At 46.0% G+C, this 22,294-nt stretch overlaps 1 protein-coding gene across 2 annotated transcripts in view; it reads right to left on the bottom strand.

Moving 5' to 3' along the window:
- Nucleotides 1–570: 570 nt before the first annotated feature.
- Usp7 (ubiquitin specific peptidase 7) overlaps nt 571–22,294 on the bottom strand; it is a 44,003-nt gene continuing 22,279 nt past the window's right edge. The window contains exons 4-31 of one of the 2 annotated variants that reach the window (XM_032914424.1): nt 21,555–21,693; nt 20,417–20,505; nt 19,222–19,330; nt 18,045–18,175; nt 17,535–17,589; nt 16,551–16,631; nt 16,358–16,448; nt 14,875–14,957; nt 12,657–12,766; nt 10,706–10,862; nt 9,844–9,988; nt 9,422–9,552; nt 9,086–9,220; nt 8,457–8,558; nt 8,171–8,276; nt 7,367–7,459; nt 7,216–7,283; nt 6,595–6,695; nt 5,633–5,786; nt 5,172–5,239; nt 4,661–4,769; nt 4,489–4,566; nt 3,883–3,983; nt 3,326–3,425; nt 2,497–2,616; nt 2,316–2,387; nt 2,107–2,197; nt 571–1,842 (exon numbers count right to left, since the gene is read on the bottom strand). In XM_032914424.1, the coding sequence (XP_032770315.1) occupies nt 1,736–1,842; nt 2,107–2,197; nt 2,316–2,387; nt 2,497–2,616; nt 3,326–3,425; nt 3,883–3,983; nt 4,489–4,566; nt 4,661–4,769; nt 5,172–5,239; nt 5,633–5,786; nt 6,595–6,695; nt 7,216–7,283; nt 7,367–7,459; nt 8,171–8,276; nt 8,457–8,558; nt 9,086–9,220; nt 9,422–9,552; nt 9,844–9,988; nt 10,706–10,862; nt 12,657–12,766; nt 14,875–14,957; nt 16,358–16,448; nt 16,551–16,631; nt 17,535–17,589; nt 18,045–18,175; nt 19,222–19,330; nt 20,417–20,505; nt 21,555–21,693 (2,926 nt within the window). In that variant the 3' untranslated portion in view covers nt 571–1,735. The remainder of the gene's footprint in view (nt 1,843–2,106; nt 2,198–2,315; nt 2,388–2,496; nt 2,617–3,325; nt 3,426–3,882; nt 3,984–4,488; nt 4,567–4,660; nt 4,770–5,171; nt 5,240–5,632; nt 5,787–6,594; nt 6,696–7,215; nt 7,284–7,366; nt 7,460–8,170; nt 8,277–8,456; nt 8,559–9,085; nt 9,221–9,421; nt 9,553–9,843; nt 9,989–10,705; nt 10,863–12,656; nt 12,767–14,874; nt 14,958–16,357; nt 16,449–16,550; nt 16,632–17,534; nt 17,590–18,044; nt 18,176–19,221; nt 19,331–20,416; nt 20,506–21,554; nt 21,694–22,294) is intronic. The other variant, XM_032914425.1, reaches the window with a different exon arrangement.

Here is a 22,294-nt window from a genome sequence, read left to right as displayed (position 1 = left end):
AACAGAGAAAGGAAGTCAGGTTACAGACTGGCTCAGAATCAGGCCAGAGACCCTGCACTTCCTCAGTCTGAATACACAGATGCATGAATCCCACACCTGAGGACTCCTGCACTTTCCTTAGATACTGGGAAGGAAGCCAGGCCCTTCACACACTAAGCAAGTTCTCTGCCATCCGCTACTTCTGAACTCGTCAGGGTCTGTGTAGCACAGTTGATTTGCCGTTCCTCCCTCATAGCTTCCTAACTACTAGGATTACAGGCCTGTGTCACCAACACCTTACAAACCCTTACTCCTCAAGCTCCAATGGGAAGCCAGGGGTAGTGTTCACACCTTTAAATCCAGCACTTGGGAAGCAGAGGCAGGTGGATGTTTGTGAGTTCAAGACCAGACTGGTCTGTACAGCAAGTTTTAGGCCTGTAGGGCAAAACCATGTGTCAAAAATAAAAACTGCCACCCAAAGGAAAAAGCTACGTGAGAAAAACACATGGCGGCTGGAACCCTGCCAAAGCGCCCAGGCCTCTTCCAGGGAGAGCACACTCATCCTCGGCTTCCACAGCACTCACTGGGTTATAATTTTTATAGAAAATTTTATTCAACATACAACATTTTCCAGCAAAAAGGCAATATACAGGAGGATTGGTGTACACTGCTGCTACAGAAACAAACAGAAGCACTGGGGGGGTGGGGGGGAGAAGAGTGGCTTGCTCGTTCTACTCGCACTCCAAACTAGACACGCAGCTGGCATAGCTCCAACAGAAAGGGAAACAAGGAGAGGGCCCGTAAAGCTACGCAGAGTCCAAGTCGGCCAAGTTCACTTGCACTCACCCAACAGAAAACAACCTCCTCCCAGGGCAAATTGTACAGGTTTCATTCATTAAATATACAATTTCATTTTCCATTTTCCTTTTTTATTTTATCTTTTTTACAAAGTCAACAGCTTCCTAACCACTAGCGAGCATGCGCTCTTGCTGAAAGGCTCTCCTCCTCGGTCGCTCGCACACTCCGTCCTCACAAGCCTAGAGTGACTTTTCACCTGCTCAGATCATTATGTTTGCCAATGGGCAACAGAGTAAACCTTAATTGTATCTGACAATGTTCTCAGTGTATAAAAAGACTGTCAGGACCGACCGTGTTCAGTGCATCCACTTTGTGAATGGGCTGCCCAACAGAACTAGCTGAAGAAGAGACAGTTATTAAAGACTCCAGGCAGCTGAGGAGAGGAGCCCCAGGAGGGCCTGCAACGCACATGGTGAAGGAGAGTGCTACTGATTAGGGCTGTTTCTCTGGTTTGCCTTTACAGGCACACAGGTCACAAAGTCTAACTGAAGAAGAAATCGGACGAGCCTATTCATCAGCCTGACTAGCTGCAGGGCTGGTGGCAGGACCCGGGCAGGTGGCCAAGCTGCCTGTGCCAACCAGATACCTCCTGCCGGGGACTCACATCCTAGGAACCTCTCCTCCTCCCATGATGCTGATGGTTGCCTTGCATTGTGGTTACCATAAAATAACTCTCATTGGCATCCAAGCTTTATAAAAACACCTTCATTTTGCTCAAAAAGGGCAGTCAATAGATACAGAGAAGCCAAACTGAACAGCCTCAACAAAATAAAATAACATCGGCAGCAAACCCTCTTGCTGGAGACTTCGGGTAGAGTGCACGTGCACCAGAGTTCTACGGCTGTTAAAAAGGGCACACACCCACGCACTGTCCCTCGCCTTGGACACGGGAAGGAAGTCAGTTGTGGATTTTAATTGCCTTTTCTAGGTAAGTGTAGCGACTCCTCTTTGGGGCTTTGTTGAAGTGGTCAAGCCCTAGCCAAGGCCGAGGATGAGACATGTTACCTGGCAGGGACAAAGAACAAACCATTAAGACCCCAGGGTTCTGGTAACCACCAGATCCACAAGTCCCCACATAGGTGGCTGCTCACTCAGTCAAGCCAGAGACCATGAGCCGTTTGTTAAAGCTAAGCCAAGAGTCTCTCCATTGCCTTAGCCCCAACAGAGCACCACTGGAGATAGACCTGATCCCATGGCTGCTGCCTCCCAATGGCTGGACAGTTCCAAGACCTACAGACCAGAGGACAGCCACTCCTGAGAGCCTCTTACCAGGTTGTGGCTCAAAGTCCTTCAAATTCACTTCATACTCATCTTCATTGATGTACTGGTGCCGGCCCATCATGACAATTGCGAATTTAAACTGGAAAACACAAGCAAAACTCCCCCATTATCTTCTGCTGCCCACCAGAGGGGCTCAGCGCCTCACTCTTAATTTAAGTGCCAGCCACTGAGGCGGGGCCAGGCTCAAGAGCACACACCTTTTCAAACTCCTTTTCCTGGATATCCAGCAGGCTCTGAATCCGCTTCATCACTTCTCTGAAATGCTCACCCTGGGAAGACAAAGGACGGTTAGGGATGCTCAATGCCAAAGCCACAGCTGTCTCCCCAAGACACTCGAGGGGGCAGGGATCTGACAGGAGATGCCCTTTCAACTCTTACCTGGTGTATCCTCAGCAAAAACGGAATTCCGAATGTCCCAAACACCTCTTTGTGGAAATGTGCCACTGTGATTAGCATCTCGTTTTCCTTATCGATGTCTACCTGGTCCAAAGGTATTTCCTGGAGACACATTTAACCACGAAGACTTTAAATTCTAACCTGACACTCAACGGGGTACATTCCCATTTAGATATAGATGACCAAAGGCTCATGTGTCCACCACATTGGCACTACCAGGGGTGACAGAAACTGACTGGGTGGGTGGACAGAAGAGAAGGAAGGTCACTGTGCTGTGGTCTGGAAGGCACAGTGGGAGCTGGTGTCCTTTTATAGCAGAAAGTGATTCCCACACACAACCCACAGTGGACCACAACATCTTTTTCTCCAGCTCCAGCAGATCTGACACCCTGTTGTGGACTCTGCATGCAGCGCACAGATACAAAGGCAGGCATAAGTGTTCCACCACACCTGAACCCAGGGAACTTAAAATCCACATGACTTCCCTCACAAGGGGTCAGGAGCAACAGGCTAAAAGGCAGCAGCAGTGGTTTGGGGTGGACAGGCTCTGGGTGCCAACAGCCGCACGAGGCCACTGTACACCATGTACACACCAGGCAGCGGCTCATTACTCTATGCTATGTGCATTTTTTCATATTGCAGCATTTTTAAAGCCTCAAAGGAAATTAACCTCTGAGAACTCTGAGAATTGACCTAACAACTCAGGCTACTTTGTATGGAGCGGACGGATGCCATGGTGGCAGCCAACCCCAGCACGAGGCAGACCCTGCACCTGCAGGCCTACAAGCTGAGACACCAAGGTGACAGTTACCTCTATTCTAAAAGTCCGACTCGTTGCAGGAGATAAGCACTCTAATAGTTCATCTTCTTGGTGCACACCAATAATTTTGTAGCTCACAATTTCTAGCAGCCTAAGAAAAGAAGAATGGGGAATGAAGAGTTTATCTCAAGTAAGGGCACAGGAGGTGAGCGTGACAGTGCTCAGAGAAGAGCTCCAGGTAGGCACCACCACATGCCTGACTGCAGTATCTATCACATCCCAGTGACGGTAACCCGAGCCCTTCCTGCTGCTATTAAAATTCAAAATTCCTCCACTGGTCTTGGAGACTTCCATAAGGCAAAACCGTAGGAACACACAAGACACAGAAAAGCAGAGTCACTTTACAATCTGCATGGAGCTACATTGGGAGTCTCCTCAACCACCCAGGACGTGGACACCCAAGCTGTATGGACTCCGGCCGCTCTGCTCCAGGCCTCACACCCTCTACACGCTGCAGTCAACAGATGAGGAGAAGGTGGGAGATGGGCAAGACACCAGAAGCAGGAGACAGGGCTGCTTCTCCCTCCTGCAGCTCAGGAGATACTTGCCTAAGTCTCCCTGACGCTTTGTCACCAAGCTCCACGGCTTTTTTACATTCTTCTAACAGGTCCCGGACACAGCCATGCTTGTCTGGGTATAGTGTTATTTCCTGTGATGACAGGATGACACAAGGTTTTAAAGAAAACAGACTCCTGCTACAACACACCCAGTAACTTCACTCAAAGTCGCACACAGTGGACTCAGTCACTACAGGAGGACAGTCTCCACTGAACCGGGATTTCAGGGGCTTCTTTGAAGCATCAGGAGACTGGTCAAGAGGGGATGGAGAGGCTCACTCTGCTGACCAGTGAGTGGGATCTTTTCTTGACAGGAGTGGCACAGCTTGGCTGTGTGCACATTCCTGGCAGGATGTTCTCCAGTTAGGTTAGGCCAAGGCTGCAGTAGCAGCATGAAGAGAACACAGCACTTACTGGGCCAAGGAACCACCGAGACACTTCAAGCTCCTGTTTGGGCTCAGCGATGTTCACTTCTGGCTTTCAAAGGTCACTACCATATGCCCACACTAAGAATACTCTCTTGTTTTACTTCTAGAGGTCTGACAGGTTAACAGTGACACTAGATTTAAAAAAAAAAAAAAAAAAAAAAATGCTTACCTCTTCCCTAAATTGGCTGTTTAACCATATACACTTAAAACTTCTCCTGTTCTCAAAGTCCGTGATTTTCATCTTAAGCTATCAAGAGAAAGAGGCACTTGTTTAAACACACTCCTCAGAAAAGCCATTCGTACCCTCCCCCCATCATCCAGTTAGGGTGACTTGGACTCACCTGCTGATAGTAAAGTTTCTTAGGTTGTCTTGGCTTGAAGAATTGTAGAAGATCTCTTAAAGTACCTTCGTAATTATGCCTAAGGGGATTACCGGGGCCGTCCCTATAACTGCAATAGAACAGCACACAAATAAACTTGTTTATTGGTCTACAATACACACCAACAAAAGCAGAGTTGGGTATGCACTGTCTGAAAGTTGTGAGCCTACCTAGCCCGGTCCCCAGACCGCAGTCTCTCACCACAAGACTTAAACACTCTGAGAAGGGACAGAGAGCACACAAACTCTGTAGCTGCATAGGCCCTGGATCCAATGAAACATGAAGGGCCAGCCAAAACCTAGTCCAGCATGAGAGGGGTGGACAAATACTGCACCTCCTCTGGGTCATGTGGTTAAGACCGAAGTGATGAAATACACCTGTGTTTCAGGTGACCTAGCTATCTAGTAAATGTTTTCACACAACGCCTGGAGGAACGCGGAACACAGGAAAGAGCATCCAGAGGCTCACTTACCCTTGAGACTTGAAAAACTGAAGCAACATGGGGTCTGTGTTGAGCCTCTGTGCAACTGTCTTTGCAACCTAAGGAGTAGAAAAAGACCAGACAAAGGGAGGTTAGCACTCTAGGGAAAGGTTGGGCATTTGCTCTTAAGTCTTGGGGTTCATTGTTTATTTCTAAAAAAAAAAAAAAAAAAAAAAGTGATATTCACATGCAGTATGAACTGAAATTCCCTAGAAATTTACTATTACTCAGAACAAAACGACATCCTTAAACACGTCACCATGGAAGCACTATCTGATAAGGGTTTTCACTTGAACTATATGTATGCATACAGCACGAGATAATGTGACAGGCTGCGGCGTCGGTAACTGCTGTTACATCTGCACATTACACTTATGTGATAATATAAGGAAGCTGAAACTCAAAAGCTGTCTCAAGGCAGTCTTCCTTTCTCAAAGAGCACTGTTCAATACCTGAAAATAATTCATCCTATTTGATAAGGTGACCACAAACCCAGGGTCATTAGGGATCGTTTTGTCACAGAAGATGACATCGACGCGATGGTAGAGGTCTCTGAAGTACTCCTTAGCAGTGGGTAGCTCACTGTTATCGTTTTCCGGGTCATCCCTGGGAAGAACACATGCACGACAACAGTGAAACTAAACAGTAGGATGCAAGACAAACTGCACACTGCGTGTGCTCACTGGAAGCTACACAGAATCTACCTTAGCCACCTTTGTAACAAGAAAGGCCAGTATAGGCCTGGAGAGGTGGCCCAGGTTAAGAGCATTTCCAGAGGACCTGGGCTCCATCACTAACAGCCACGTGGTGGCTAATAACAATCTTTAATTCCAGTCCCAAGGGATCTACCTTGACACCCGCTACTGGCTTCCACCAGCAGCAGACACGTGCATGGTGCATAGATACAGACAGACAAAACATTCATACACATGAAAACAAGAAGGCACATACTCATGGAGGCTCTACCACAGGCAGCCAAGTGAGCTGCCAGAGGAGGAATCTTCCAAAGAAGGGTAATCTTGAGTACTCTCAGAGAAGGAAATGGACTTGTTTGTACTTTATAAAGATGCCTCAGTTTGGTCCAACATTCGTAGGACATCGGAGAACTTGGCTTGGGAGACAGGCTCTCGCACTGCCTTAGCAGACCACAAAACTTGCTCCTGGGTCCTCCTCCAGCCTCTCTACTTCCCAAGTTCTAGGATTACAGGTGCTCGCCACCTCATTACTAAGAGGACCTTAAATAAGGTCAATGCTCGCTGTCTCTAATACCAACTGTTTGGGTATGGCCCAGAACACCAACTGTCCGTGATGAGGACACTCCACTGCAGTGCAAAGCACAGTAAAAATGTTTGCTAGACCTAGGCCTGACCAAAGATCATTTGCTATGCACACAGATGAAAATGACAACACATACTTCTGAAACACTATGATGTCACCATCCATCAGCTCATCAAGGGCTTTATCAAGAGACACATCATAGTCCTGAATTCTCTCTGTTAAATTCGGCTTAACTTCCTGCAGGAAGAGATAGCAGTGGTTACATTTAAGAACTTTTTTATGACCAGATTTTGTTGTTATTGTTTTTATGCCTTGTCTACATTCACGTCTTTTTCATCTTCATGTTGTGCATTTTAGGGTCTCCTTGGGTTTTAGGTTGGCCCTGGACTCGAGCAAGAGCCTTCCAAACTCAGACCACCACTGGGTAACACACATTTTTATTAAGTAAGTCAAAATACAAATGGAAAAACTAATCTCTTAAGTATCTAATGATCCCCAATCCTAAACAGGTAAGAATCAGATACTGAAAATGCATAGCAGATCTCCCAATTTGAGGCAGCCTGGTCTACAGATCGAGCTTTTTGGACAGCCAGGGCCACACCCAGGGAAACCTTGCTTCAACACCCATCCTACCCACCAAGAGAGACGACCCAAATCAAGTGCACAGTAAGAACTAATGATTTTCAAGACTAAGAGCACAACCTCCCTCCCCAAGCAGAAATGATGTAGTGAGTACAGAGAAATAAAACGAGCAAACCTCATAGAGGATAAGGCTAGTATCCTGGATAAATCCTGCTCTGTCACACATAACCGGGAGCAAGTCACCTAGAGTGGAAGAAACCTATGAAATACACAACCGCCATGCACTAAGCAAAGTGTAGTGCGAAGGGAGTGCAGCCAGGACTTACGTATTTTACAGGATATGGGTGTGTAGATGTGTCCACAGTAATTCAAGCTCCGTGTTTTAGGATCATACATCTTCAAAAATAACATTACATCATCTACAAGTGATGAACAGGCTGTTAGTGTCCTAACCTTTAGTACAATGTTTGAAAATGCTAACAAGCAAGCTTAGGTTATGTAACAACCCCGCACAGTGAGAAGTCCCCAGAAAGTAAGAGTGACACGAGGATCCTTCAGGAGGCTGATCCTGTGATGGCAGAGGTGGGCGTCACACACAAGCCACAGCTCATGACCCAGTGTTTGAGGAGGTAAACAGGACGGACTCAGTGTAGCAACTGAGACTTGGCCCTGACTACTGGACCACAATTCCCAGGTGACTTTATCACAGTTGGGGCATCCTCCACAAAAGTGACCCCTCGGCTGCTCTTACACAGCAAAAGCAAGCTGGTCTGTGGGGCAGCCACTTGCTTAGTGGCATAGCCATGATGGCTTCAGCATGCCCTCACACAGGCCATGTGGCTTAAGGTGAAGCGTCTGGAAAGTGACCAGGTAGCTGCCTGCAGGCCCTGCCTCGCCCTCTGACCAGAGTGGTGGCCAGGAGCCAGGAGCACGGCACCCCTCCTGCCTGCTCCCTCTTACAGGAGGCTCAGCCAGAGTAGACGTCCCGTGGCACCGGAAGGGACTGAAGGAGGAGTGTGACCCCAGGAGCTCCTTCTCCAAGGGAAGGAAGCTTCAGCCCTCTGCTGAGATCAAGGAGGACTCCAAACCACTGACTCATCTAAAAGCACAGGCGGCTCGTGGGCACTTACGATCTTTATCAAACTTGGGCAGTGTTGCTCCACTAGCAGCCAGCTCAGGGTCAACTGTTTCCAGGAATATTGTCCAAGGGTTTTCATTATCACTCAGTTCAATCATCTATTTCCAAAAGAGATGCTGATTTTAGAAGGTTGCAATGGCTTAGGTGATGGGGTGACTGACAACTACACTTGAGTAGTGCAGAGTATGTCCAGCTCTACTGAATGCAACCCAAAGGGGCACAAGGCCGCTAAGTGCAGGACAGGAGCCTCCCGCAGAGGATCTAGCAACAATATTTACTGTTTTGCTGCCGTCGGCTTCATTATCTAACATTGCAGGCCGCTTTGTCCCGTTACTCCTTGCTTGCATAGGCCATAATCGAATCTGATCTTGTGGAAACCCCTGAAAACAATTCAAAACGTATTAAAACAACAAGCATCTTACTTTTTTTTTTTTTCTTTTTCTTTTTTTCGGAGCTGGGGAAAACCCAGGGCCTTGCGTTTACTAGGCAAGCGCTCTACCACTGAGCTAAATCCCCAACCCCAGCATCTTACTTCTTAATAAACTGAATGCTTCTGTGAGTAAAAGGGAATGGGATAGGATCAAACTTTACACTCTTGTCCCATGGCTTGGACAATTTGTGCCTTCTAGAAAGTCAGGACTACTGTGACACTCCAGGGCTAAGCTCAAAAGGCTATTTCACCAGAAACTGGTGGTGGCAGTACAGGAACAAACAGTCCCCATAAGCTCCTTCTGAGATCTGCTTCAAGGTTAGGTTTGGGGACTGAAGGAAGCGGATGCTGAGATTAAAGATTCTGACTGCCAGGTCAGGAGCTTAGCTCGACATCGTTTCGGGCACAGTGCATCAACCAGGTAGTGAGTGTCTCATGGTATCGACAGCTGGGGGTGAGCAGAGCAGCTATACCCACCATGGTCTGCGAGAGGCTCTGAACAAACTCGGCCAGGGAGGAGTTCTTCAGAACCTTGAACACGGTGTACCTCACTTTCTCCTCGTCGTACATGTCATTTCCTTGGTGGCCACAAAACTGGTCCTCTGCAACTATCTGAAGGCACACAGAGCTGAGCTTACAACCAGGGAGACGCGTGACCCCGAGCACACTCAGAAGGCTTCAACCACTTGCCTCTCCACCTCGTGTGCCCCTGCGGCTGCACCGATGCCCACACTGTTCAAAGGAGCTACTGAGCTTGGACAGCACAGGCCCACGGCACTGCACACACAGCAGCCTCCCTAGCCAGAGGCTGACCTGCACTTGCATGTAGAGATGGGCTTCCTGCCGCTCCTTCCGCTTCTGAGCCTCGATCCTTTTCTCTTCTTGCAAACGTTCCACCAACTGCTGAGGAATATCATGGTCGGTGACAGCTTGTAACACTTCACCTGCAGGACAAATGCATCCTTTCACCTGGTGCTTACTCTGCGTTCCCCTCCTTAAAGGGCCTCCTGTCAGTTCTTCACTAACAACCCAGGGTTGTGGAAGGACTTGGGACCGTGTTGAGCCCACAAGCCCAATGCAGCTTGCTTTGTAGACGGTGGGGATAGACAGGAGTGGAGTGGGGACTTTGGGGAGCAACACAGCATCTCCATCATGCTTTACGGTACTGTATTACAGACAGAAGGCCAAGGCAGTCAGAGTCTTTGCAGAAAACTATACCGAGCAAAACTACTCACTCAGCTTTGATTCCCTGATGTACACTAACATATAGGCATTTGTGCAGTGTCGAACAGATAGATCGTCATCATGACCCCCATAATTGTGCTCGATAGCTTCTTCTTTAGTACACCTGGATACCACGTCATCATCAAATTTACACCACTGCAAGGAAAGCAGGTAGATGTGAGTAGAGAACAACACTAAAGGCACTGCTGAGCAAACACACCCTTCTACAATACCATGAGCACTTCCGTCTTCTGCTCAAAATTTGAGGGAGGAACCATGTGCCCATTGCTACCTACTCAAAATGGCCTGTTTCAACTTTGGACCAATCATTTGCACAGCAGCAATCGTGTGGGGAGTTACAGGCACAGAGTACGATGAATTCATTAAGTAAAAACTTCATGCTGTACTTAATATAATTCAATAGAAGATTTTAATAAAACAGCAAAACAATGCCATGGCAAGCTGACTTAAAAATTATATAACAATGATCGTCTCATTTGTCTTGGACAAAGTCATTTTGAATGTCCCAGCCAATAAAGTATCTATTCTGAAAACCTTTGGGCCTTCTTTCCCATTGTCATGAAAACCATGGCAAGGTGCCACGTCAGGGACTGTGGAGGGTGATGGCGGACATGTGTACAGTCCTGATTCAGTGAGGCCTCCCTGCCCATCCAAGGAAAATTGCTATGTCAGCACTCATCAGCTGCACGCGATTGTTTCACACTGTCAAAAATTAGTCAAGAAAACAGCACTCCAGTCAAAAAACAAACACACACGACTCCTTTCTCCTCCAAAATACAAGGGCTGGGAAGGAAGTGAGTTCATGAAGCATGTAGCACAACACAGATATAGGCACCCAAGGCCAGCACTTACTTTGCCATCCCCTTTGGGGTTTAGGTAAACCACGTAATGTCCACCATGATTATCTCCACTGTGAACCAAGACTGCATGGAGAATATAATTTGCAGGGTCCTTAGGGTCTGTTTTTTGCAAAAATTCATCAAGTGGTAACTGTTCTGGAAACTCAAACCTATTAAAAATATTTTTAAAAAGAGTATTAAAAATCTTTTAAAAATCAATTATCAACTTGCATGTAAAATATGGTATCCTTTAGAGCTTTATTTTTGAACTCGTATAATTTGATTGTGCATCATTAATCATGAACTATGGGTGACTTTGAAGGCTCCTGAAGCTACTTCTTCTATAGGAGTACCTATTACAAAAAAGTTATTTATATCACTCTAAAGTTAAGGGAAAATTCAGAGAGAACACTAAGATACTATCAAGTTCAAGTTAAAAGAGTTTACCCAACCATCTCATAGTAAATTTACTCTGAACTCAATTTTAGTGTGCACATAAGCCTAAGGCATCTAGGAATGAACTGAGGACACCTTGATGCTAAAGAAAGAGCAGGCTAGTCAGAGAGACGTGTGTGTAAAAAAGATCTTACTTTTCTTTACATTGCTAAGCCTTTAAAAAAAAAAAAAAAAGATTTATTATTATATATGAGTACTGTCTTCAGACACCAGAAGAGGGCATCAGATCCCATTACAGATGGTTGTGAGTCACCATGTGGTTGCTGGGATTTGAACTCAGGACCTCTGGAAGAGCAGTCAGTGCTTTTGACTGCTGAGCCACCTCTCCAGTCCATACTGCTAAGTCTTATCAATGGCAAATTAAACTATACTCAAGCATGGGGTAAGCAGCTCAGCTGGTACAGAGCCAGCCTAGCAAGCATGGGGCCATGAGCTTTCACCAATTGGGCATATGCGTGTTGGCTCAGTGATGAGAAGTTTATGGTCCTGGTGAGCTGGTTAAGCCCTCTCAAAATTAAGTAAATAGCCTTCAGAGGCAGGAAGGAAAGCCACACAAAGTGGAACAGAGTCCAAAAGTATATAGGAATCTAGTGGCCGAGGGCTGCTTGAATTCAGCCTTACTTACTGCCTTGGGATTGTCTGCTGAAAATGTCCGACCTGGATATTTAAGAAAAATTTTAAAAATGATGGCAACAATTCCAATAAAAGCAGAGAGGAGGAGGTGTGCAGAAAACAGGTCATTAAACACAGGCAACCTAGCATACATCCATTTGTGTAAACAATTTAATTCGGTCAAATTCTTCCTGCAAACATGAATGACGACCAACCATCACGTATCTGGTTCAAAGCTGCTGTTCAAATTAATAAGGGTAAAATTTTGTATACAAAAGCAAATAAGCCAGGCAATAATGTCTCTACAGAGTGAGCCCCAAGACTACCAGGGGCTGTTGCACAAGAAACCCTCCCTGTCTTGAACAAAAAAATAAAAGAAAGAACCCCAGAGAAAGCATGCATTATCATCCATACAAAGGTTCATTAACACTTAGGACAGGCTGGCCTTAAACTCACTGTGGCTCTAAGGATGACCCTGAATGTCTAATGTTGTTCTCTCCACCTGTCCTATGCTGGACCAGACCTGCTTCTCGCAGTGCTAGGCATGAAGCCCAGGTCTCATACATGGTAACCACACACATTACCAATGGAAGCATGCACATCCCTAAATTCTTGGATCTGCTGTCTTAAAACTGGACATCCGCCATCACTCCTGGAAGCCCTAGCACATTCTAGAGGCTAAAAACAAAACACTCATGGTAAATAAATAAGTAAGTAAATAAATAAATAAATAAATAAATAATCAATCTACATTTAGTCAAAAACTAAAGAAAAACTCTGACTTAGTCAGAAAACCCTGCCCTCTGCTTTCAACATGGCAGAGCAGAGGGTTGGGGTCAGGGCGCTATCACTGAGAGGGACAATCAACAGAGAGCACGGCAGAGGTCAAGGCCCACCTGTCATTGATCTTGATGTTTTGGTCCGTCTGAGGGTCGTACATGAACCGCATGAGCTGCAGGTGTAAGACTGGGGGCAAGGTCAGGAACTTCACACCCTTCTCTGCTTCCTGCAAGTTGAGAAGAAATGCCGAGTTCACCTCTTTTATTTTGATTTTCTTGGAGATGGGGGTCTTTACTTTATAAACTTTGAACTTATGGTGACCCCCTTCCTACCTGTCTCCTAAGTTACCACTCCAGGTTTACCAGTCTTTTGGGGTGACAGTTTTACCACGTCACCCTGGCTGGCCTGGACCTCACTCGTCTTCGCCTACCAAATCCTGGGATTGAATGTGTGTGTCCCATCCCACCCAGTACTCCTCTGCTTACACTGGAAAAGCAGCGCTTCTCACGAGGGAGACGGATCAGAGGTGAAGGCAATTCACTGCTCCACAAGGGTGCAGACCGTGTGATCACAGGATCACCTCAAGATGGAATCAAAGAACTGCCGTGTCCAAAGTTGCCCTGACCTCCCAACATATCTCCACACACATGCTACATATGCACATCATGCATGTACATACACAGAAAATAACAGTTCCAGCATTAAAGAAACACACTTGGGGAGTTTTGGTGGTGAATGTGAAGAAGTTTGGATGTCTCTTTAGGAGATTACAACATAACCTGGATGGTCAGCCAGGGACACTGGTTATTTAAAAGGCCACTTTCTACCAGCAATATTATAGCCATCCATCACTATGAAAAACAGAACCACAAAAAATTATTAACAAGAAAACTGACTAGAGGCCAACCTGGGTCTACAGAACCAGTTTCAGGTCAACCAGGGGTACAGGGAGAAACCTTGTCTTAAAACCACCAAGACCAAAAAGCTGCTTCAAGTCCTATGAAGAGAGCATGCTAGAAGCCCTTGAGAACAAGCACAGATGTTAACGGCCCCCTTCCCTGAATGCTGAGCACAGTCTCAGGGGCTCACGATGCTTAGCCCTACCTGTCACACCTCAACCTCAACCCTTCATTTCCAATTCCACTCCCAGTTAACAGATGGAAACCTATTTGGCAATATTCTTTGTAATACAAGAGGATGTTGAATATAGGGCTCCCTCATGAAAGACAAAGAAAGACAGAGGTTCAGGCTACTCCACACCACCACCAACTAAAATATTCCACTCCCACGCCTCCCACTCAAGTGAGCACTCTGCCCTACTTGCTGCACATGTAGCCCCTAAACCATCTGGGGCGGGAAAGGGCCGGCTGCAGGGCTTCTTCTCCAGTACCTCTCCCGATTCTCATTCATATGCGCAGCAAAGGCTCTGACTCAGGGATCCGGGCCAGTAAGGACACCACGAGTTACAAGTTGGCAGGCCTGGTAAGTGCTCTGACAATACGTTCCCTGAATCCAGCCTAGTATCCACCTTTAGTCTAAACCCTTGGGAGGCAGAGGCAGGCAAGTTTGAGGCCAGCCTGGTCTACAGAGCAGGTTCCAGGATAGCCGGGGCGACAGAGAAAAACTCTGCCAATGAATGACAGATACAATATAAATCTAGAATAGACTCACTGAGCGATCAGTCCAGTCATAAACCTGAAAGCGAGTCTTATTCCTCCAGGCTGCCCGGGGAGCCTGAGCAGCAACCACCGCCACGCTCCCCACTGCAGTAATGTTGCTTGTACACGGTCAGTCCCCTGGGCACACCCTGGGGATGCATTGCTTACCCTAAAAGCCCGCCTCTCAGAATGGAGCAGACAGAGCACCTAGTAACAAGAGCTCCACGTGGGGATGCATGCCTGCCCTGGCAGATCTGCTGGAGGCAGAGGCAGAGACACATGGATTTTTGAGTTTGATACTAGCCTGGTCTACAAAGCAGGTTCCAGGTTAACCAGAGTTACAGAGTAAACCCTTTATCAAAAAATGAAACAGAACAAAACAATACCAACCAAGAAACTTTCTGATAAAGGTCAGGAAACATTCTGATGAGGCGGGAAACAATCAGCTCTCACAGCACACTTCACCTACCTACTCTACCTGCCGAACACTGTACCTCTTCATCACACAGACATCCTCCCCCCTCATCACCTCTTCATCACACAAGCATCCTCCCCCCTCATCAGACCACAAAGAGAAAGCCTGGCGGCTCGATCTCAAAAGCACAAGAAACAGCAGCACAGCACAGTATAGCAGTGCCTGGGTAAAGGACTAGAGACAGCTCGGGAAGGAAGTTACCTGCAGGCCGTGCTCCCCAGCGTCGTATTTATTGTCACCGTCTAGTTGTTCTACTGCCACATAATCCACAAATGATTCAAATACTTTAAAAAGAAACAAAAACAACAGGTCAGCGGGTATGATCAGAGCTCAAGCACATACCACGGGCAGCCTGGGTGTACATTACATATGTGACCAGGACACCAGCGAGTACGACCAGCAGCTGCCCCGCCCACTAAATGCAGTGACACAGGCCACTGCACCTTCCTGCTAAAAAACAGCAGAAAACTCAAGGACTTCGTTTCAAAGTTGCTGAAACACTTATAAGCGTAATCAATGAAGACAGAATGGGACTGCAGCATAGACAATCCATGGGCCAGAGCCCGGGTGTGAAACTCAAAGGGCTGGACGAAGAGGATCCAGGCCAAAGACAGACCTGCATGGGGCAGCATGATGTCAGCCCTGGTGTCCTGACACACACAATCAGACCAGTGACAAGAACAAGAGCGAGCAGCAGCTACTACAGCGACTTCACTGAAATCAGCACGTGTCGTTAAACAAACAGCAGCATGAGTGAGGTCAGGCAGTCACATAAAGGCCTTCTCCTTCAGTGGGAATGGGGATAAAGCACCAGACAACAGTCAGGTCAGCCATTACAGAGGGCAACAGGTAGTGTGGGCAGAAGGCCAGGGAGAACAACAAATAAAGCACCGAGAGAAAAAAAATGAGTCAAGGCAGTAAAAACTGACAGCAAAGGAGACCCATGCAGCAAGAGGCTGGACAGCACCCAAGATGTGAAGACAGTAATACCTATGCAGACCATGGAAAACAGTGGACAGTAATCATAAACCACAGCTCAACAAAGGGGAAAAGGTCCCAACAGGAAGACAGTGGTACAAATAAAACCCCCGCCAATCTATGCGCAGGAAAAATTCGTCTACATCAGAGAAGTCTAATTTGTTATACAGGCTTTACAATGAAATATACAGAATTTTTACATTGGCTTTCCTTCTGTGGAAAAGCACGTACACTGATCACTGAACTTATGATCTATCAATCCATACCAAGACATAAATCATGTTGAGCCCCCCATAAATGAAACCAGAAAACAAAAGCAATGGCCCAAAGCGGTGACTAAGAAATATAGCTGTAGATAAAGGCCCCTAAATGAATACTAGGAGATGACCCAGGCACTGGTCCTCAGGAACACATGAGGCACACATGAGCATGATGCTGAAAAGGCATCAGACTACAACCAGGCTGACCCAAGGTGCTGAATGCCGGAGTTGTTTCCTCTGAGGGGTCAAGGGATCCAGGGACTGGGCAGGCCACAAGAGGTTTGGTGGCATCTGGACACACTGCTCCGAGAGTTGGACACGCAGATGTGTGCTGATGCTTAAGATGTCACCCCCTGCAGCTAACCTTCATTACAATGCAATCACTGTACAAAACGAGCCAGAGCAGCAGTGGCTAAAAGCTTATCAAGGATGGAAACCACACTTACTGTTTTTCTTTCCTTTTATACTTAGCTGGATATCATAATAATCTTCTCTCCTATCAGAACGGTAGTCTACTTCTTTGCACTGAATATAAGACTGCAAGAATGTAAGAATAAACAGAAGGCAGCTTCAGCACTGGTTGTCAAATCCCCATTTCTAATCTTTCAAAGACGTTCTTTAAAGCTAATGCTCACGTACCACCATTTTGCCTCGGAATAACTTGGGAATGGTGCCTTCTACACATGTGCCTTTCATTTTATTTTCCACATTATCAAGCAACTGAAAGAGAAGATTTGGACATTAAAAAAGAATTTATACTTGAGTAATACATAATAATTTAACGCTTTACTTGGAAATACCAACAGTCAAAGAATTTCTAGACTATAAATATATTACCTTTGGCATGCAATTATAAAAAAAAAAAAAACATACAATCTTTCTTGGCTGGATTTTGTTGCTTTTACAAAAAATATCTCCATGCAGTAGTTGGGGTTAACCTTTATACAGTCTGGATGAATTAGTAATCTGGAGTGCCTTTAGAAGCATTTTTCATTATTTATTTTACCTCTGTGGAAAAGCATGTAAATTGATCACTAAACTTAACTCGTAATGGTCCACACCAAGAGATTAATGAGGTTGAGCCTGTCAACAGGATTGACTGGTTTGTCCATGGATATTTAATGAACTGATTCAATCCAGCTAGTGCTGCAAAAAAGAAAACACACCTTGCCCAGCCAATCACCTTGAACAGCCATTCCACGTCTGCGTGAACACGCATCTCTGTCCTTTCTCAATCCAGGCATGAATGCACTAGTGACTAATGGGGACAGGCAGCAGCACCACTTTTGTAGTGTCTGCAGCTGCCAAAGCCAATGTGCGTACCCCTAGCTTTGAGACTCCTGTGCAAATGCTCAGGCAATCAATCAATGAGAACCCACCACTCACAGCTACATCTGCTCAAACTTCCCCAGCATCACCTTCTACCGACTCAGTCCTTCCCACAGTTCACACCTAGCGGAGCACTAAACCAGGCATGTCGGTGGGACCCCAGCACTCTTTAAATCTGGTCTACACAAAACCAAGGTAAGTGGTCTGCTTAGCTGTGAAAGTCCACTTGGTAAAGACCTCTAGCATTGCCTCAAATATTCACTGAGAACCAGACAGTTATTGCTTGAAACTTACCACTCGACAAAGTTCTTGAACATCGTGTTGCATGAAGCTATCTAAAGTTTCCCACCTTTCAAAGAGAAAAAGGAGTATCTACGTTTCCATTTCTGTATTTCAAAGGGTGAATTAAGATGCATTTTAGACTGCAAACTAAATTGAATCAACCTCTAGCCTCAAATTCGGTGATGTTTTCGGTATCTTGGGGATTGTCAGAATGCAAAGATTAAACTGAATTTTATTAGCAGCCAGTGAAAAATTTAAATGTTTTTTAAAGATCTAGAAGGTGGTGTCATCTACAAGTTACATATACATACATTTCAAAGCTAGTCACGCCCCTTTGTTGAAAAGCAAAGTGGTAAAATCTTTCAAGAAAAACTCTTCAGACAAAGCCTTACTTCCAAAGAGGGGAAGCATAGAAGCCCTGGGCCAGCCGTGAGCCTGCCTGAGCCGGATGCCGTGTCACTCCTGTCTCCACTCTTGTCCCTTACACAGAAAGCAGAATGGAGGCGGATTGTCGATACATACCCAAATGACTTTGTGAGCTTTTTTGTTCCTACAGGCTTATCGCTGTGCTGTAACTCATAGAACACTCTCTGCAATGCTAAAGGGACGCTTTTAGATGAATCATCACCCTCTGTTGGCATCATGTACACAGCCTAAAAGAATTGATTTAAAAATGTTTAATTTTAGGTAAAAGTATCATTTCTAATATCATAAGGAGTAAAGCAATTTGCTAGGGGCTCTTAACTATGTCCATGTTTGTCAAACCATCAAATAAATGTTTGTAGAGACAATTTAGAAGAAACAAAAGAGAATGTAAACAAACAAAAGTCACCTATAGCTCATCCCGCCCTGCCCCCGCCCCCACCCTCTGCAGGCACTCCCTGGGCTGGTACACATTTAACCTAGCCAGTGTCTAGGAACCAGAGGCGATGAAATGCAGATGGCACTCAAGCTGCCACTCCACACACTCCCACCTCAGAGGGCCACTGTCACAGAAGCAAGCAGATGAGACACACAGGAGCCTATCTACAAGTACTTTCTCTGTCCCACTCCATACTCTCTGCAAAACATCCTCAGTCAAAAAGCACCACCCGCCATCATTAGATTCAAACTGCTTACTAAGAAGCTGAGGCAGGAGGATCACAAGGACTACCGGAGTTTAAAGCCAGTCTAGGAACATATGCAAATGCCCCCACCACCACCACTTGGTAAAGAAGAGGGCGTGGGGCGGGCCCCAGCACTCACTCTACTCAGCCCAGGCAGATAGATCTCCTGCTAGCCTGTCAGCTACAAGAGAGCTAGTACTACAAACTTTATTAAATAAGGTCAGGGGAGCCGAGGTTGGGGATTTAGCTCAAGCGCAAGGCCCTGGGTTCGGTCCCCAGCTCCGGAAAAAAAAAAGGAAAGAAAGAAAAAAGGTCAGGGGAGCCTGGGAGTATAATTTAAAGTATAATTTAAACGTTAGTCCTAGAATCAATTAACTGTTTTCATTATGGTGTTTGTATTTTTAAATATGATTACATAAGTTAGCTCTAAGAGCAGGTGGACCCCACTACCAGCAGAGACCCAAGGAAGCTTGGCAAGGCCTCCCTGTGGAGAAAGGGCTGCTGGAGAGGTAAAGGAATACTTTACTTGGGCCTTTAACATACCTTGCAGAAGAGAAAGCAGAAAGCTGCTGAAGGGAATACTATTCATTTACCTTTCGTAACTGATTTGTGAAAAACAAGGTCTGCAGCAAGCTATTCATGTAACACGTCGCTCCCTGATTCTTTAAGCCGACATAGCCAGTATGCTTCTTTGAGTCCCACCTGAAAGACAGTCCAAGTTTGAAGGTCCACTGCACGAGGCACCTGACTTCTACAATGGCAGTTTGCCATTTGCCCCTGACAACTGTGTAGCTGAATGTTACTGTCTCACATCATCTTCTGTTTTCTAGCATCCTGACAAAGGATCAGTCCAAAGACTATTCCTCCAGGCACACATTGGGAACTGAGGCCTCACATCACATGGATCTTTCATTGCCATGACCATTCAAACTCAATTTCAGCATTTGTCTGTTCCCAACAGTTTTCAGGACCATCACCACCCTGCCATTCATTCATTTCTAAAGATCAGCACTCAGACACTGGGGGTTATCTTTTACATCAAATGTGACTACAGAACTATCTGATTCTCTCTCTCTCTCTCTCTCTCTCTCTCTCTCTCACACACACACATACACACACACACCCACACCCCAAAATGTGAATGCCTAATGTGTAAGATGTGGCAACAGCTGAATACCCTAGACACTCCTACCACCAAATCTATAGAAACACACTTACACAGGGATGTAGAATTATAAAGCACTTTTAAACCCCAAGGGTGGCACCTCTTTGTTATGCTGAGTGGCTACTTAAAAGAAATGGTAGTCTAAGCTGTATCCCAGATATTTTCAGCCACTCAGCAGAGAGAAATCTACAGTAAACGGAAACTACACTACTGCTTCCAGACCCCTTCCAATACTGCTACACACTAACAAGAGATGAGCCAACAGCAGAGAGGATGAGTGAGTGTGCATTCGCAGGCCCAGCCAACAGCCCAGATGACAGCTTTACACCCAAAAAGGGACTGGACAGTCAGCAGTGCCAAGCACATTCCCTGTGACAGGTTTTCATACCTGTGCAATCTTCAAAATAAGAGCCATGCACATGAAGGCCCTGGTTCCTCTACAGATAAGACTGACCAGAAAACCAATGCCGGCCAGTTACATTCAGAAAAGCCACCGTGAGGGTGTGAAGGGGGCAACTATGATGTTGAGTATTGGGGGCAAACTCAAGACGGTAAGCATCTCTTAAGCATATCCTAGTGCTTCTCAATACAGTACAGAAGTACCCAATTGAACAAAAACTTACGCAACTCCATGGGGAGCATCCGCCTGTACAAAGACTTCAAAGGTGACTTTGTCATCATCTATAAATCCTTTCTCAGGATCAGTCACTTCCTGTAATATAAAAAGAATACAACTCACATAAGAACACACAAGCATCCACTTTACTCAAAAGAAGCGACTTTGTTCTTTGCACTCAATAAACTACTACGTAATAGTGTACTCCTTTAAAATTTTTCTGCAACTTTGCTCTAGTCTGGAAGTGGTCCTTTTTGTTTTAAGTATGGGCCCCTGGGAACTTTGCCAAGGTAAAGGTGTTCAGGGTTTTACTGTCCCAGCCTGAGTGAGCTGACAAGGTTTTAAAGTTCTCTGACTAGAGAGCAACATGCCAAGGACCACCACTGGCCACTTCTGCAGAAAGGAGCCCCCTAAAAGGTCACCCTACCAGGATTTCCACTGTCTAACTAAAATGTGCTTTCATGGGCTGGAGAAATAACTCTGCATAACAGGTTTGCTGCTGTCATGAGAATCAGAACTCGGTCCTAGCACCCACACCTCACAGCTCACAAATGCCCTGGCATTAACCCCAAAGAATCTGACAGCCAGTTGTGTGGTACCCTCACACACAAACAAGTTTTTGAAAGATTCTAAAAATTCATACTTGATGCCAAGTGGTGGTGGCCCACTGGTCTAATTCCAGCACTCAGGCACTCAGGATACAAAGCAAGCTGAAGCCAGCATGGTCTACCTAGTGAGTCCTAATACAGCCAGGGCCACACACAGAGAAACCTCAGGCCACGCCTGAAGAGCCAGTGAGAGCCACACACAGGAACAGGCGTTTGTCTCTAAGCCTGAACCATGAACTGAGTTTAATCCACAGAACTCACACAAATGGACCACACCTCAGCTCATGTGTGCCCACACTCAATTATTTGCACACAACCACACACACCAAAGATAATAAAGTTTGCACACCATGCACATATAGCATAGTAAGTAAAAATTTAAAGGCTGCAACCCAAATCCTTATATATACTGAACACAATACCAGAAAGCCATGCCAACTTCCAGGTGCCTGCCTGCTCAACTCACAAAGCAAGACTTTTGAAGACTAAAAGAACAAGACCAGCAATGCCAGTTGAGGTGCCGAGACTGTCACTTACACTCCAGGCCATGAAATTAGAGAATCCCCAGTCGTTTTCCTTGTGGAAGAACAAGTGGCTGATTCGCCGGCTGAATGACTTGTCGTCATCCCTGTAATTTATTATCTTCAGCACTGCTTGTGCATGACAGGACCACGACCTATTGGGGAGGGAAGCAAACAGACCCCACCAAGCCTTAGTTGGCATATTTAACTGAGACCCACATATTTTTAAAACATCAAAACCAGCACATGAAAATCTACCTTGGATAGAAAAGAAGGATTGAGGTCCCAACTGCAGCAGCTTACTTAGCTCCCGGTTCTATCTTAGTAACTAGCTGGGCTAGAACTCAAGACTTCCTGCCTCTCTGCCTTCAGAGAGCTTAAAGGTGTGCACCATGGCTTGGCCTGTATTTGTTTTGTAACCTCTAGCGTGTCTAACTGTTTAAAGTATAAAATACACGTTCTGCCTGGACTTGAAAGTATGTGTCGTAGGTTTTCTACAACTGTGGCTACTAGAAACATGACGGGTGTAGCTCGGTGGTTGTGTGGCACAAATAAATGCCTGTGACAGCTGATACAAGAATAAAACAGTGGATGGGCAAGGAATGGTGGCACGCATACACTCTCTACCACTTAGGAAGCTGAGGCAAGGCCATGACTGTGAATTCAAAGCTATCCTGGTAACAAAGCAAAGCCCTCCTCCTTCAATCCCTAAATGAAGATGGATGCCCCTCTGGGTTCTACCACAATGTAGTATTC

The sequence above is a fragment of the Rattus rattus genome, chromosome 9, assembly GCF_011064425.1.
Source record: "Rattus rattus isolate New Zealand chromosome 9, Rrattus_CSIRO_v1, whole genome shotgun sequence".
Taxonomy (NCBI): domain Eukaryota; kingdom Metazoa; phylum Chordata; class Mammalia; order Rodentia; family Muridae; genus Rattus; species Rattus rattus.
This window is presented reverse-complemented; position numbering and strand designations above follow the sequence as displayed.